The 12,584-nt window shown below is 41.0% G+C and overlaps 1 protein-coding gene across 1 annotated transcript; it reads left to right on the forward strand.

Moving 5' to 3' along the window:
* The first annotated feature begins 3,226 nt into the window (after window positions 1-3,226).
* LOC131096173 (interferon alpha-2-like) lies at window positions 3,227-5,398 on the forward strand. The gene is made up of 2 exons (XM_058044455.1): window positions 3,227-3,815; window positions 5,309-5,398. Exon 1 carries the CDS (start codon window positions 3,260-3,262, stop codon window positions 3,812-3,814), a length of 555 nt encoding a protein of 184 aa, XP_057900438.1. The 5' UTR covers window positions 3,227-3,259; the 3' UTR covers window position 3,815; window positions 5,309-5,398.
* Window positions 5,399-12,584: the final 7,186 nt, after the last annotated feature.

A 12,584-nucleotide genomic window follows, 5' to 3' on the forward strand; every position in this document is an offset into this window, starting at 1 on the left:
TTTCCATTTGCCTTGGTGCCTGAGACAAAAGAACCCATGGATAGCAAATATTAATTTAATTTCTCTATCATGCTATAATATATAATATAAAGTTTCATTTGACAAGTAATTTACAGCTCTTTAAAGATGTTAGACAAAACTGTGCATATGTTTAGCTTTAGTCTTCCTGTAATGAACATATATAGCTAGACGATCTTTTAGGAGCAAATCTTTTTTGTGAATTGAAGACTAGATAACCTTTCCAAAGTAATGATCTGTTAGGTCTACTTGGAAACACAGCTGTTTTGTCAACTCTTTCCCTCATTTAATTCTAGCTTAGAGTGGTTGGTCTGTGCTTCACCCACAGGCAGAGAAATAAACAGCAATCTGTACTGCAGCTTCGTATCACTCAGTTACTCCTTCCAGTCATTACTTTTAATGAATTGTTTGTTCCTGAATGAAGCAGTGCAGGTAGATGATTAGAGGAGATTGTGTCCTGAATCATGCAATGTCTCTACTATGCTTTGCTCAGTGCAATAATCAAGAAAATGTCTGACCGTGGAGGAACAATTTGTTGTTACTGGACAAACACAGACAAAAAGACCAAACAGAAACCAACCCCTGGTGGACTAAGTCAAGTGTAACTGTTCTGTGAGAAAGCGTAGACAACATGTTAAGACAGACAAGAGAATAAGCTACCTGGACGTACCCAATCTTCTTAAGAAACAAGGAAGAGACCATCTTCTAGTTTTTCCTCTGTGACACTCAGAATGGTGTCCTCAGATCTTCACTAAGAAGGAAACCCGGACAAAACTATTTCGCAAGAGGAAAGAAAGAAGTTTTGTGTCTGGGAGATATAATAAATATGATGAAGTTTATCTGTTTAGATCACTAGAAGGACTAAACATATAATGATTACAGTTTTGAAAAAATACTTGTGCATAATTCATGGAAATTGTTGTAACATTAGGGAATTATTTTCCTGAAGTACGTATGTTTTATACTGATTTCTGATGCACTTCTGTTTTCCAAAGTAATAAATATTCCCAGTAAGTGAAAACATTTCATTTCATGTTACACTTCTTTCATCCCATTTTGGTTGATGTTACTCTTTGTTGTCATAGGTGATAGGGGATGCATTTTTCTTTACACTGGCAGTACATCCAGTCCAAGTTTGCTTCAGCAACTTTTTAAAGCCTCCCAAATACCTTCATGCTGAACATAAAGGAAGCTCTAAAACAGTATCATCAATCTGCTTGAAGTGACTACCAGACTGGGAATGAAGCCAACCACATAGCAGTGGGTGCAGCAACAGAACAAAAATTCAGTAGGAAGGAGGCCGAGAGCCATGAGATGTGTCACGGAGGGATGAATGGCTGAGGGGGTGGCAGGTCAGCAGGAGGATTGTAGCTGACCCTTGCTGCTGCACTTGGCCAGGTGAAACAGGGACTGACACCAAGGTGTCCCCATGGTGTTGTGTTCCACCCTTGCACAAGACCCAGGGTTTTGTAATCTCTCTCTGTACCCTTCATTAACATCTAAACTGGCGGCACCCTCCCCACATTGATGCTGGCAGTAACTGTATTTGGCTGCAGTCTCACATTCACTTCTCCCACATGTATAAACTGGTGCTTGAAATCTTTCATGGCAGAGGATGAGAACTGAGTGCCTTGCAGACAAGTCAATGGGCTTGCTCCTCTCTCCTCCCCAGAGCAGGGACACCTCTTGGCAAGATTTCATCCCCAGCTCTGTCAGAGTACACCTGGGAACACTTGCACATAGCACTGCACACTTTTTCCAGGTCTAGTAAATCTATCTCTGGAAATCCAGCAAGAGGTTGTAACTTAAATAACTGAACTACTGGGGAATCTGAGTTTGAAAGTTCTTATTCAAGTTAGCCAGACTGTGTTGAATCCTTCAACTGCACTATTTGTGACTCTGTGATCACAAATGAGAGCAGACCAGGTTTACAGTGTAACCCACACCATCGGTGTCTGGGATCTCATTGAATGTGACTGGACTAGGAGTGACAAGTTGGTTCTAATCAGCTGCAACAAGCCCCTCTGTTCTCTGGGACCACCTGTGGGTGAGAAATAAACAGCAAGGGGATTTATTTTCTGCCAGTCTTCTGTACCTTTTATACAAAAAATACACAGCCAGGTCTCAGACTAAAAAACCAGTTTATCTGACCTCTTAAGCCAGACAGTATGACTCACAGCCTTTCTAATCACATATATATTCACAGGAGACAGGGGACACAACAGAATGGCAGTTTAAGATTAGCTTTCACCAAAAATCTAAAGATTAGCTTCCACCAAAAATCAAAACCGGGCCAGCTATCCCAAAGTACTGTGATAGTCATAACTGCCTCTGTTTCATGGCATAGGAAAGCAAATGGCTGAATTGTACTTTTTGTCCTCCCTATTCATTCTCTTCCCATTTATTGTCAGAATTCAGACTTGTACTCAATTGGCATTGATATTAATTATTGCTCAGTTACTCATATGAGGTAAAAAGAGTATTTCATTCAAGTACCTAACTTCTTCCCATGTTAGTGTGTTTGTATTTGCAAGGCACTTATTGTGTCTAAGTGAGATCAAGGCTTCACTTAATTAGCAGTGTTTATGTATCAAAAACCCACATATTAATACACATTTTTATGCACAAACACACAGACACAGACACACATACAAACACTCTAACGATATGTATCCATAAGAAATAAAAGCGAGGAGAAATAAAACATTTTTCCTGAAAGAACAAAGGTAGAGAAAGCTTAATGGAAGCTTGGAAGTATAAATCATACTATAGGAGACAAGATGGCAGTAATATTCAGCAGGTCCCTGACCAATCATTGAAAATTTACTTTATTTCAGCATATTCTTCTACTCCTAGAATATTAAGAAAACAAGTGTTTCTGTAACTGCTTATTTTGGATTCTCAATCTACATACTATAGAATTTTAGTAACAAAGAGAAAAAATAATCTGACATATATATAAATATTCTAATACTCATCTGAAAAAAGAGCCAACAAAGTAGCAAAACAAAACAAAAAAAAGACTATGAAGTCATAAAGCAGAAAATGAAAGTGTTGCAGAAGCATGCACAGGGGGGAAAACCTTAAAAAACCAACAAGTGATGAAAGAAAACTTCTCCTACAGAATAATTAAATGTCAAGATTTTGAAGAAATGGGAGTCTACAAATAACTTCAAAGCAACCAGCATAGCACTCAGAATTTATTCACAGGAAAGGAGGAACATTAGAGCTTGTCCTTATCATGAATGCTTTTGGCTTGATCCAGATTGGCCTCATACTGTCAAGCACCACCATCATCTCCAGCCCTCAGTGCAACCACCTCCCTCTGCAGCAAAGAAAAGTGATCGAGAACAGCCTGCGCCTCTTGGATAAAATGGGAAAAGAGTTTCCCCAACAATGTCTAAGAGACAAAATGTCCTTCAGATTTCCTACGCAGGTTCTGCAGCCCAGGCAGAAAGAGACTGTTGGAGTTGCCATTGAAGAGATCCTCCAACATATCTTCTACATCTTCAGCAAAAATCTGACCCTAGCTGCTTGGGATCAAACAGTACTGGATCAGTTCCAAAACGCACTTTATCTGCAAATTGAGCAATTGGAGGCATGTGTAATCGAAAAACACACCCAACACTGCTGGAGTAAAGAAGTCAGCAGGCTGAAATTGAAAAAGTACTTCCGAAAAATAGACTGCTTTCTTAAAGATAAACAACACGACCTCTGCTCTTGGGAGATCAGCCGTGCAGAAATGAGGAGATGTCTCCAACTGATTGATAAGGTGACAAGGAAGCTTAAAAACTAAGGTACAAAGATTTTAACCTCACATAATTTATAATATTAATAATCAAATATTATAAATAACATTTATTATTTGTTCTATGATCTATCTTGTGGCAGTGCTCTAGTTATTTTTATTGTATTTAAATAATGCTTCTGAAATTTAATTTTGCAAATGTAATGCATTATTCAATGTAATTTAATTTGTTTCATTAGTAAGTAAGCTGTCTACTCTAGCTATAAATTAGTCCATAAGAATTTTCAGTGAGAGTTACTCCCTAGGAATATATTGCAGCCTTTGACAGAAAGTGACATCTTATGGTGTTCTCTGCTGAGAAAACATGCAGCTACCTTCCATCTCTATTTCACCTACAAGTAGAGAATCACTTATTTGTGAATGAACTACACATCCCACATCTTACAGGAATTGCTAGATTTGTACTGATGCAGACTGCAATCGAAGATAAAGTAGTACACTGCTTATTTAAGTGATCCTGACTTAGGTTGATAATATGCATTTTTCTTTGAGAGTTGCTATCCTCTTTTCCAAGCAAGTAACTTTTTTAACCTTGAGTAATTCCAACATTTGCTTTGTTCAAAGACGTAAAGTAATTCTAGAGGGATTTGTCTTCATAGTACATTTTTTTGCAGTAGTTATGGCTTTTGAAGTAACTTCCCAATTGGACAGTGTTACTTTTAATTGAAATATATTGCCTCTAACTGTTTCGGGGCAAGGGTTTCATTCCTTCCTGCAGTGTTTCCAATTCAATTCCATTTTTTTCATAAGATTATTTGAAGTAACTTTTCTATGTAAAAGTACCCTAGAGCCAGATCTGTCTGTGGCACATTCTACTTGCTCATGGGTGTATTCATTCTGGCTCCTGCAACCTCAAACATCACGGCCCAGTGCTGTGCTTTATTGCTGCATAAAATATGCCTCTTTCCCTTTGCTCTCAAATGGAACCATACAGATATATAGCCCTCCAATTATTTTCCCTTCCAAACCACACAGCCTTCAGTAATAATTACAATATAATCAAATTCCTTTAAACAGCTTGCAATAAAACTGGGCCTGGATTTTACCCTTGGGAAACTGTCCCTGGATAACTTCATTTCAGTGTGCTTTCCCTAATCATTTGCTGTGAGGGTACCCAAAGAATAGAGATAAAAATTTGGTAGAACCCCAAAAACTTAAAAAAAACCCCCAAACAAACATCTATCTATGGCTACCCTATTGTACATTTGGCACAGGCTTCTGGATCTGGCATAGTGAAGCAGAGGAGAGAGCATATCTGTGGATCCCAAAAGAGGGTGGTGTTAGTCTTGGAGGGCTGAAATTGCCAGAGTTGTTCTCTAAAGAACAACTTTAGAGCTTTTTCTGACCTTCAACCATTCCAAAAAGTATTGAAAGGGAAGATAATAAAAAGTGTATCTAAGCAAAAAAACTGACTGGAGAGAGCAGCAGTGATGGTGCACAGTGTCTCAGGTGTCACATCTATGACACAGGTGTCTTTTGCAGGGTGTCCATACTCCCCTCTCTACCATTCATGGATGCAAGGTAAAGAAGAGATGGCAGACATGGATCTCATGGATAAAGCCGAAATACCAGAAATAAAAGCAGGTAGCAACTTCACCATGATCAAGAACAACAAAAAAGACCAAAAAACCAGAGTAAATTATCAGAGTAATTTTTCCACGCGAAACACCCTGCCTCAAATGTTACAACAAAATATGTATTTCTTTGCTTTGTAACTAACAGCACTTGAAATGGACCCATCCTGGGACTGTTTCAAATCTCATTTCTGTTGCTTGTTTGTTCTTTGTACTTCTTCAAACCTGTAAAATAAAAGTACATTCAGCTTACTTACCCTTCTAGTTCTGATGTCCTTGGGTGGCTATTGCAATGCAGAAAACTGTTATTGAAATGGTCTTACTTTTACAGAAATTTGGAAATAGCATGAAATCTTTTTCAGCTGCTCTCTTGTCGGGGATTCCAGTTTTTATTGCCTAACTTATCTGAAATCGCAATGTGTTCATTTATGGCCCACTAATTGTTCAGAAACTTCTGTATCATTATGTTTTCTTTTTAATTCATAGCTGTCCTTAAAAATCTCCTAATCAAATAAAAATCTGTTTTGATGTATTTCAATCAACACAGTACTTTGCAGTGCAGGCATAAATCAGAATGGACACTAGAGGGCAAAGTGAAATTAGAGACAAATGTAAGAATTTTAGGTGAATGTACATGTGTTTTGACAAGACAGTATTTCAGGTCTTTATGAGCATGCCTATCAATAAAGTGCTATTGGTCCACAGAAGGGAACTGAAAGAAAAATTAACTATTCTTGAAAAAACCAAGATCTCAGAGGTGACGGACAGGAGTTCATAAAGAAACACTTAATTTCAATTACTTTTTCGCCAGCTGTGAGGCAACAGAAATTATTTGTATTAGGACAATATCTAGAAGACATTTAAATATGGGAACCCTGGAATAGTCATAGTCATGGAACAAATACAAAGGAAAACGAAAATTGCAAGCCAATATGCCTTTGTTTAATTCTTACTTTCAAGAAAGGTAAGGATTCTTAAGTGTAAGGTAAGAAAGATGGAGATTCAGAAATCATTTCTCCTCATCTTGCCCTTGTAACATTTTGGAATAGTACATATTTCATTGCCATTGTGTTACCAGGGGAGCTGTGCATTATGCCCCCAGCTAGCTGAAGCCCTCTGGTATTTCTTCCAGTCAGTATTTTTCTAGAAGTTAGATGAGGCAAATACATTGTTTTCAAGTGGAAATTAATAAAACAGTAAATGTGAAGTCTCAAATCCCCATGGAAAATTTAGCATCGATGAAACAAAATCCTTCCAAGAAGGGACTGATGGTAAGTCAAGAAGCTTGGTAAATTTTTCCACACGGCTCACACAGCAGTGCTGTGCAGCACAGGTCGCAGTCACAGCCTGGCTGTTCTCATGGCTAGTCTCACAGCACCTTGTTTATCTGTGTTCTGGACTGGACTTAGCTGTGCTGCACTTTCTGGGACACTAAAAATGGCAAGTTTTCATCTATGCAAAGTTAGTTTTCCGGCACAGATTTATGGGGCTGGGGTCAAAAGCCTTGTCTTCCACATGAAATTTAAGAACAGCTACAGCAGATCTGAAGAATGCTTATTCCAGACTTTATTTTGGAAAAAATTGTTCACGAAGCTCAGTCAACTACAACTACAGCTGTTCAGAGCACTTTGACCATGGGTTTGGCTTGTTCCATCAGCTCTGACTTAATTTTTGAATTGTGGAAATAAAAAAAAAACAAACCCAAACCAGAAGAAAATCCCAAAATGGGACAAAAGCCTGTGAAATTACTGTCCAAACAATCACCCAGGATTAGCCCTTGATACTTGTCCCTCAGATCAGCCCTGGGGAAGTTACAGGCAGGGCTGTGGTAGAGCAGGCAGACCCACACCAAGGCTGGGGCTGTGGGCAGGAAAAGGGATCAGGAACTACTCATGGGAAGACAATGCCCACAGACTGCCACATCCTGCCAGTCCTCACCCCTTCCAGCCCAGTCTGCCCCTTGTTAGGGCTAGCCCTAATCTGTTTTCCCCCTCCCAGTTGTGGAGGAACACTGGGTTCTTCCAGGGAGCAATCAGAGAGAAGACGAAGAAATGAGGGTGACAAAGACACAGAGTAAATCCTGAAAGAAAGTGTCAGTTCTCACACCCACAGAATGAATTCTCTTTGCTTCAGAAACTTGATGCAAAGCAAAACAATATACATAACAGAACAAAGCAAGTAAGATTGCAACTGATATTTTCTAACAAGCTGATTGCTTTTTAATATTTAAAAATCTTCTAATCCTCATATAGGCAGGTATGAGTCATTTGTACCAAAATTTCCCACACTTCTGACATCGTGATATACTCAGGAAGGTACAAAGGGCTTTTCAATGCTGAGAGTTCCCAGAGAAGCAATCATCTGTCAGGGAATGTGAAGACAATATTTCTTCTCAACCTTCACCCTTCCTAGTATCACAGCCCAGCCTGAGGGGAGTTGAGTTCCCTGGAGGGGCACTGCAGTGCTGCTGTGGGGCCACCCCTCTGCAGCCACAGACTGCCAACGCCACAGTCCTTCTAAACACCATCCAGGCTCTTCATTAGTTGTGTCTTGCATTAATTATTTTTCTCTCTGTATGACTTCAAAATTGAAGACCCCATCTCATGTGAACTGGTAGCTCTCTGGTTTAATTTCAGTGGAGGTGAAGAAGAAGCAATGGCAAGTGATGAGCAGATGAGCACAGGGAAATTCGTGTCCTGCCTCAGTTCTCTACACAAGAGGCTCCAAGGTTAGTGCATTTTCTAGGACCAACCTTGCTGAGCCCAGATGCTCACAGTAGGAATCCTAAAACCACATTACCTTCATCAATGAGGAATCAACTTCAGCATTCAGTGTTCTAAGAGAATAATATCATCTGCTTTTGAACATGTAAAAGTAAACACAATTAACACTCCCCCCTGAAAAATAACTGTTAAAGCATGGAAGTGCGTTTGCAAAGCCAACATTCACACTCAGGAGATCAGCTACTGAGATTTCAAATAGCTTTATCCGGCCCCTGCACACCAGTTACCAATACATCTACTCACTATAACTTTTACTGCCTATGCTATTCCTTAAGTTTCTTATCTTGGTAGACCAGAACCTGCACAACTTCCTCTGGATTTAACTGGAGTACTGTGTGTTACAATTCCCAGAACGGAAATATCTTGACAGACATATTTATATAAAACAGAAAGCTTTTCTTCAACAAAATAATAAAGCCTATTTGACTTCAACTATTTTTCAAAATGTTGCTCTCTCTTTAATCAATTAACATACTTTCTTTTAAAGTCTCTTTGGATTGAGTTGTACTCTGTTCTAGTCTCCACTTTTTGGGAATAAAAATAAGCCTGCTGTAGAACTCAGTGTTGTCCTTGTGACAAGTATTAAATCCTGTCAGAGCTACTCACTTATACTTTCAAAGGATTTATGTTGGACATGATTACTGATCATTATAAGTAGTTCAAGATATTAAACACTTAGTTTTCTTTCTCTTTTTTTCTTCTTGGTTTGTTTGTTTGTTTGATTGTTTGGTCATTTTTAAAGAAAAATAGGGCACGTCTCCCTCTCCTTCCCAGTTCCCCACAGTTCAGTATTTCTGCAAACCATTAAATTCCTAGAGAGTGTCAGAAGCTATCATCACAACTTCTGTTATAAGAGACTAGGTCAGGACTAACATTTCAATAAAGTGAAATCTCCCAGCCCATCTATCAGTATTGTATCTATCTTTATTATTGTAGAAACTTATTTGATGGGGTTGTGGGCCTCATCCAGCAATGAAACTGAGAGCAGTGGATTAGGAGGCACAGATACTGCAGAAACATGACGCATTTCAAAACTGGGTATATCTTTGATATTTAGTTAATATTTTCACTGCCTCCAAAGCAAAACCTGTGAATTTCCCATGCTGCGGGAAAGAGGCTAATTGGGAATGAGAAGGAAGGACCTGATGAAGGCTAAAGGTTTTTTTAATAGAAAATGAGAGATGCTATTTACATTGCTCCCTGAAAGAAAAATAAATTGTAGAAAATTATTACCCTAAAAAAACCAGATTATATTGTCCCTGAATATGCAGATTCAGATTCCCTGAGAACAGTAAAACCAGGTTATAATAATCAGCCTAAAAAGTCATCCTTTGCATCATAAAAATAAGTTGCTTCCATGTGGAAAGGTTTTGACGAAAAACAGGATTAGGTAGTGCTACAGAAACACAATGGTTTGCATTTTTATCCTATGCAGAGAAGATAGTCAGTAGCTTTCTGCTGTTTACCTTAGCCTGGGGATTAGGGTAACATGTAGGCTCAATGCTTGAAATCAGTGCTTGAAAATTAATCCCCTGAATCAGCATATTCCTACAGAGTTGAGGGGCTGGTTGTGAGTACACAGGTCAATCTAGAGGCCATTTGACCTGCTCCCTCAGGGACTCACAGGAACTGGCAAGTAAGGAGGGTAAGACTGTCACATCTTCGCCAAGTGACGTTTTGGGAGGTCTGGACAGTAAAGGTGGCAAAATGCAGGATGCACAGAGTTGAACAGGCTGGGATTGTCTTTTTTCCCAAAAAGCATTTCCAAACGTAATTTTCACCTGATAAGATAACTCCCCTGCCAGGCGTGCATCTGTTTGGTGGACCCTTGTGGCACAAGGGGTGCTCCCCCAGTACAGCTCTTCTCACCCTAAAGCAGCCAGGAACTTCGGGGTGACTCGCCCTGTTGGATGATGCCAGCAAGTCAGCTCTGGCGAGGTAGGACCTGTTTGCAAGCCAGGGTCTCTGCTGAGTTTATAACATCTCCTGGCTGTGAGAGGCGTGAAGATGGCACGGATGCTGCTTCCTCTTTTGCCCAGATTGAGAGTGCAGACAAAAGCACCGACACTTTTCCCTATTACTTACTTGCCGTGAGGGTGGCTTTGCTCCCCCTGCTGCCTCCACACAGCCTTCCTTCCCCCCTAGTAGTCACGGTCACACAACACAAGCATCAAACAGCGCTGTGCAACACCTCCGCTGGCTAGCGAGGCGCAAGAGTGGCCAGCGCAGCACCACATCAGCCCCGTGGCCCCCAGGCAGCCCAGGGTTCACTTCAACTGAGGCGAATAGCGCGGGAGCGCGTGCTTACAGCTAAGCACACATTTCAGAAATGTGATTTACCAGTGCTTAAAATAGCATAATCCACTGGCCAACACAGGCTTGAATTCACAGAGCCAAAAAATCTAATAATGGAGGAAGGGACATATAATGTTAACAGAAACATTGAAAATTAATTTTGAGACACGTTTTCTTTTCTTAAAAACACATTTGCATATTGGTTTTATAGCAAGGATTTGGAAACAAAAGCTGTGCATAAAAGGAACAGATGTTTTAGCCTGGTGATGTTTCCTGTTTGAAGAGAGTGAAATTCTTTCCACATCACATGAAGCATTTCAGGATTGCCATTAATTCTCTGTATAAAGCACCCCCTTTCAAAGATTCCTGACACAAGCACCATGCCCAGACAGAATGTGTTTTCCCTACCTCATGATGCAGGAAAACCAATGCAGTTAAAAACTGTTTAGATTTTTAAAAACCTGTGACACGTGGTCTTATCATCATAAGTGGATTAGTCATAAAGCTTGTTTTAAGAGATGGCAGCAGCAATACAAATAGTTTTTTGATTCTGAGTTTCTAAACAGAAGTTAGTCTGCAAGAAAATAACTGAAGGGGAGAAGAAAGTCCATTTTCTACAAAAAATAAGGTAGGGTTTTTTGCCATGACTTACCCTCTTGTTCCCATATCCAGTTACTGTGTGTTCAAACAGTGTTGTTTGGTATTTCATTTCCCCTTAATGTCTTTGCAGCATACAAAAGTGTTAAATGTTTTAAGCATAAAAGCCTTTGTCAACATCTGTGTGCCTAGAAGTGTCTCCAAGTGTCCCTCCCACTCCATCTAGTCTAATAAAAGCTCTTACCTGTTACTTTCTTGTATTCATCACACTACAAAAACACCACTGCAAATCACACAGCTAAAGAGACCTCACACATGTTTTCAAGTGAAAGCTGGAAAAACTCTTGAATTTAGAGAGGCATTCTTTGCACTAAGGCCTAGCATTAGGTTCTGATTGACCAGATCAGCTACAAGCTACTGGCAGAATTGTATTCTACATTTCCCAAAGAGAACTTGAATATCTATGCAATGATTGATGGATGAGCCCTGTACCTTGGCTCCATTCCTGCAGTGCATTACCACTCAAATGTGTGGGTTAATAAGAGCACTATAGTTCAGGTCAGAAGTACACCTTTGAAATGGATTCTCTACTCATTGCCCCCCATTCCTCATCATGGAGTAGGCCCCAACATCATTCCCTTTGGAGGACAACATCACTCTTTTCACATGACACCATCCCAGGAGATATTTTTCTCACAGCGAATGAGCATTGACTCTATAGAGCCACACTGCTGCCAAAGGAAAGCCCTCAAAATGTTTCAGTGCTGGGCAGCACCTCCCCAGCACCAGTCAAATGCAGGTGCCCCAGCTGCCCCTGCCTCCCACCAGGCTGTGCCAGGGGTGCTCACCACCATGGATCCGAAGTGGAATCCAGCCTGCAAGCCCTCGCTGGTGGCCTTGTGTACTGGGTTTGCATGGCCTGGGGTTTTGGTAGCAGAGGGGGCTGTATGGGTGGCTTCTGTGAGGAGCTGCCAGAAGCTTTTCCCATGTCCAGCAGAGCCAATCCCTGGTGGCTCCAAAGATGGGCGCACCCCTGGCCAAGGCTGGGCCAATTGGAAATGGTGCTTCTGTGGTAAAGGTTTAAGAAGAAATCAAACCAAAAGTTGTTGTGCAGTTGTACCTGTGGCCAGAGAAGAGAGGAGTGGAAACACGTGAGAAGAACAACACTGCAGACACCAGGGTCAGTGCAGAAGAAGGGACAGGAGGTGCTCCAGGCACCAGAGCCCACATTCCTCTGCGGGCTGTGGTGCAGCCCATGGGGAAGCAGCTGTGCCCATGCAGGGCCACAGGGATGCAGAGATCCGCCCACAGCCCGTGGAGGAGCCCCACACTGGAGCAGGCAGATACCCGGGAGGAGGCTGAGATCCTGTGGGAGGCCTGTGGAGAGAGGGCTCCTGATGCCAGGCTGGAGCAGCCTGTCCTTGGAGCACTGCACCCCACGGAACAGTGACCCAGGCTGCAGCAGTTTTGGGAGCACTGTTGCCTGTGGGATGGACTCACTTTGCAGCA

The sequence above is a fragment of the Melospiza georgiana genome, chromosome Z (genome assembly GCF_028018845.1).
Source record: "Melospiza georgiana isolate bMelGeo1 chromosome Z, bMelGeo1.pri, whole genome shotgun sequence".
NCBI lineage: Eukaryota > Metazoa > Chordata > Aves > Passeriformes > Passerellidae > Melospiza > Melospiza georgiana.